General features: G+C 34.6%; 1 protein-coding gene across 1 annotated transcript in view; it reads left to right on the top strand.

The window, feature by feature from the left end:
- Nucleotides 1-4,676, top strand: part of LOC107556254 (227 kDa spindle- and centromere-associated protein-like) — a 52,796-nt gene that overhangs the window by 30,383 nt on the left and 17,737 nt on the right. The window contains exon 8 of the mRNA XM_016239319.1: nt 2,765-2,775. Within this exon, the coding sequence (XP_016094805.1) occupies nt 2,765-2,775 (11 nt within the window). The remainder of the gene's footprint in view (nt 1-2,764; nt 2,776-4,676) is intronic.

Raw genomic sequence — 4,676 nt, 5'->3', positions numbered from 1 at the left:
TTTTTTTTCAAAAAATTAATTGATCAAAAATGTGATGTGCAAAGAAAAGGGCTAAATGGGCTTATAGGTAAAAAGGAACTCATGGAGGCTTTGCAAACTGCACGTTTAGGGAAAGTGCCAGGACCTGACAATTTTAGCATAGAGTTTTATAAAGAATTGTAACCTTTGGTTACTGGAACCACTGCTCCAGATGTTTAATTTTTTCTTTTGAATTAAATTCTCTAACTATATCTCTTAGAGAGGCTAATATTAGTCTTATACTTAAAAAAGATTGCTTAATATTATTACGTTATCGCAATATCAAAATCTTAATAGTATGGTTATTTCTTTAGATGCTGAAAAAGCATTCGTTGTGCTGAATGGGAGTTTTTGTTTTATACATTTAATATTTTCGAGATGGGGGATACTTTTACACAATTAGTCAAGACGATGTTCGATAGTCCAGTAGCAGCAGTTGTTACAAATGGCATTCTGAGAGTTTCTTAGGATTAGGCTCTAGACAGGGTAAACCTTGCTTTTTTGCACTTATTTCAAATGATCCCAATTCTCCTAAATTGCACTATAATTAAACGTATTAATGGCTGGTTTAGCTCTTTTATTTGGAACCAGGAGAAACCAAGACTGAAACTGACTAAGATGCAACCTGGAAATAAAAGAGGTCTTGCAGTTCCAGATGTTGAGTTGTATCAGCTAGCGTCCCAGTTTCAGTATATTTTTGAAGGGGTGAGAAATTATCCAGATTTAGTTGGGTTAGGCATTGCATCGTTCAACTTAAGCATGGAACACACTACACAATTTTTTCCCCAATTTTCCGCCGATTTACAGTCTGGATAAGTTAACTCTAGTTGCCGAAAGTCAGTCTACAGACGGGAGTTGACAGATTCCATTGAAAATTGCGTGTATGATGGTTACAGACTGATTTTTTTGCTTCAGTCTTTGATTCCATCCAGTCGTAGGATATCAAACATGTTTGATATATTCAGCCGATTTTACAACACGTTGTTTTCATTTCTCATGCGTCTCAGCAACAAAGCGCATGTTTCTTCATGAGTTTGTTGTGATCGAAACAACTGAAATGTCTGGTAGTGTGTGATCCTCAATCATGTAGTGTATGATGGCCAGTTTTTCTATTATTTTACTATTTACAAAGTCGGTAAATGTATGATACCTAGTGTTTTAAAAATCTGTTTAGATTTTAAAAGTTGTGTAGTGTATTCCAGCCTTTAGGTGATGGTTTACCCATCTCTCTGGCCTGTCTCCCATTTGTTTTAGATGTTAAGAAAATCTCTCTCTGGTCTAGAGCAGATCACCAAAATAGGCAGAAGTTCACTTCAAGAATGAAACAAAGTTGTGTTGAAAACACGCATTCTATATAAAGCATACAGACTTAATTAGAGCCACAGAAATCCTCATTGTCTGAATTCACTCATTAATTTTCATTCACTCCTTCAGCTGAACTATATTAGGGGACTAATGTATCCAGCATTAAGGAAAACACCAATATCAGCTGTTCATGAACTGTAAAATCTCTCACTCCAGTGGATAAAACCTGAGATGCTGATGCAGGATCTACATATTCTTAATAGCAACCTCTGTGAGTAGCTAAAAGAGAGAAACCAGAAATGTATTAATTTATACTCAGGTAATCATATAGGTTAATCATTTTTCTTTCAGCTATTCCTTTTAATAATATAATAATTTATTATAAATTTTAATCATTTAATATATTACTTAATATATTATATGTTATTTTGTAGTGCGTGCTATTGTTGTTTAATCTAGCGGTGATTGTTCACTGCAGGTGCAAAACTGTAGTGCCGCTAGTTTAATTTAGTGTATGGCCAATATATATATATATATATATATATATACATTAACACATATACATGCAATTTCAGTTGGAATGAAGAAAGCTTTGTTTCTGAATGTCCAATATAAATATATTGTCAGTTTAGTAAACTTTTATAAACCCTACCAGTATAATCACAATGAAAGTATCCAAACTGTATATGGCAACTGCATTGCATCCAGTGTGTAAACAATATGATTTACTCCCCAAATCCAGCATAAACTCTGCATATTTTTAAACGATTAAGACAGACATCACTACCTGAACCTCACAGTGATTGGCTGCCGCACACAATTTTTGCTTGATATTTGCATAAAGTGGATCTAATATTTCTGACTTGGGATTCAATCTAACAGTGATCACAATGACACTTATAAATCACAACTAACAGTTTGGAGAGAGTTTTAAAGGAAGCTTTTATTTACTTTGGGTGTTGTATTCATTGAATTATCTGTTACATGATTACTGTAATCTATTTTCTAATAATCTGAACATTATTCTGCAATTACACTGTATTTTCTGGTGACAACTGTTAACATTTTCCGGTGACTAAACCAAAAAAAATTTTTTTTAAATAAAATTCCTCATTAACCCAGATCATGTGATGATGTTAGTCCTTTATCACTGAGATTCTGAACAGTAACCAAATAATGCATTTTACAAACCATTTAACAGTTTGTAGAGAAATATTGTTCACCATTAAAAGTGTTCCTCACTAAACAATCTGCTCCTGCATGAGCACCACCATCACACATGCTACATTTCAAACTATATAATTGCTTTCTACATACTGAGTAATTATACTAAGCATGTAGAAAGTGATTTTTAACATAAATAATACAATAAATTTTCCATGTGCCAATATTAATGATAGATATATATGATGGGCACTTACTCAGCAAACTTACTGTCTTCAAATTACAGATCCAAGAGATAACACATAAATCGAAACAAAGTTGGTCCTAATATGGAGCCCTGTGGAACACCACAAATAATTGTATAGGCCATAAGGTGAAGCTGTTTTTAGTTTAATCCCGTTCCCATACATGGAGCACTACATTAATTTCATTTCAATAAAAATATCTATTGGTTTTGAGTGAGAAAATAAAAGTTCTCTATGTGTAATTCTGCAGTTTATTTTTTATTAGAGTTTAAAGTCGACAATAGTTCTTTCCTGGTGTAATCGTATTTTGATCGTGAGTGATGAGGCTTCGTGTCACGTGCATAAGGTGGTCGCTTTTCGGAACGACATGTAAACATGAGTCCAAGATGTCTGCGCCCCTTGTCGTCACTACCGAGTAGTGAAGAAGAGGAACTTATGCCAGACCTCCTTCAAAACTAAGTAAAATTTATTTTAAACAACGCTATAAGCCTCACAACGCTTATAATCTCACGTACATAAACAAAGAAAAAACAAAGGATTTTACACGCACACGGTGGATACATTAAGAAACGGCATTAACCAGTGGCTTGGCTTGCAGGATAAAAATCTGAAAATAGCAGAGACGTGCATACATTTTAAGAAAATGGACAAGTACATTACTGTGGCAGGCAACCACCAGAAGGACCATCTTTCACAGGCAGAAACATTTTCAGCAGGTACGTAAAAACAAAGTACACACACACGTTTGAACTGGTATGCCATATGCTGCGTATCATGGCTACCTTTCAATTAGACTATTTATTTAATAATTATTGTACAGTCAGAGTCAGATTTGCATGTTGATGTTTTGCGTACAGCTACAGCCAGAACACTCAGTATTGTTTAACTGCAAACACAGTTTTTCATTTAATGGTTATTATTTACAAATTAATTTCATTATAGGTTTTTTTTATTATTATTTATTTACAGGCCAGATGCTGAAAGTGATAGACTGAGATGAAAGAAGACAAATAGCATTATTGTGCACAATGATTCTGTGCCTCTGGAGGTGCGATACCACAAGTCCTGTTACAGACAGTATACCAGGGGCCCGTTTCAATAAGTTGAAACTCAAACTCTGACTTTGACTTACCCTGAGATGGGAAACTCTGAGTTTTCGGTTTCAGAACAGCTAAATTGTGCTAGTTCAGTCGACTCTGAGTAGGTTGACTGAGTTTAGCGTGTGCACCACGAATATGAGAAGTCATGATCAATGGAGCTCCGAAATTATGATTTACCATGGCAACAGCACCAACAAAAAAGCATCTGCATACTTCCGAGTCAATAAATAAATTTAATTCTTAATCACTGTTATAATATCAGAGGTAAAACGGTAAATTATTTAACTAAATTTCATTTTCATGGTATCCCTGCAAAAAAAGAAGATTGTAGCAGCATCTAAAAATTAGTTATAAAAACACAGTTCAATCAAGGTAAAACTTTAAGCATAACAGATTCATGGGTGTAGGCTACATGACGTTGAAAACTTATTCAGTGACTGTTTCAATGCGCAGCAGGTTTTTTCCACATAGTTTAACACTTTTTTCACATAGGCTTATTAAATATTCTCTAATCAAACCCGTTACATTTCTTAATTAGAGTAATGAAATTAACAACTGACTTGTAGACTACTCAGTCAACAGCAAGAAGGCAAAGACTCGCAAAATGAGGGGAGAACCTGCACCAGCACCACTGACAGATGAAGAGGAGATGGTTAAGTAGAAGAATTTTAAAATCCAAAAGGAAAAAGAATAACTGTTGTTTCCTGGTGATCCTCTTCTCCTCCTGCCCTCTCTGCCTCTCCCTCTTTTTCCCCAAAAGGTTTCACTCAAAGTTCATTAGGAATATGCATATTCCACATATCATGTACAGGTGCATCTCAATAAATTAGAATGTCGTGGAAAA

The sequence above is a fragment of the Sinocyclocheilus grahami genome, unplaced genomic scaffold (assembly GCF_001515645.1).
Source record: "Sinocyclocheilus grahami isolate Dianchi unplaced genomic scaffold, SAMN03320097.WGS_v1.1 scaffold562.1, whole genome shotgun sequence".
Classification (NCBI taxonomy): Eukaryota; Metazoa; Chordata; class Actinopteri; order Cypriniformes; family Cyprinidae; genus Sinocyclocheilus; species Sinocyclocheilus grahami.
This window is presented reverse-complemented; position numbering and strand designations above follow the sequence as displayed.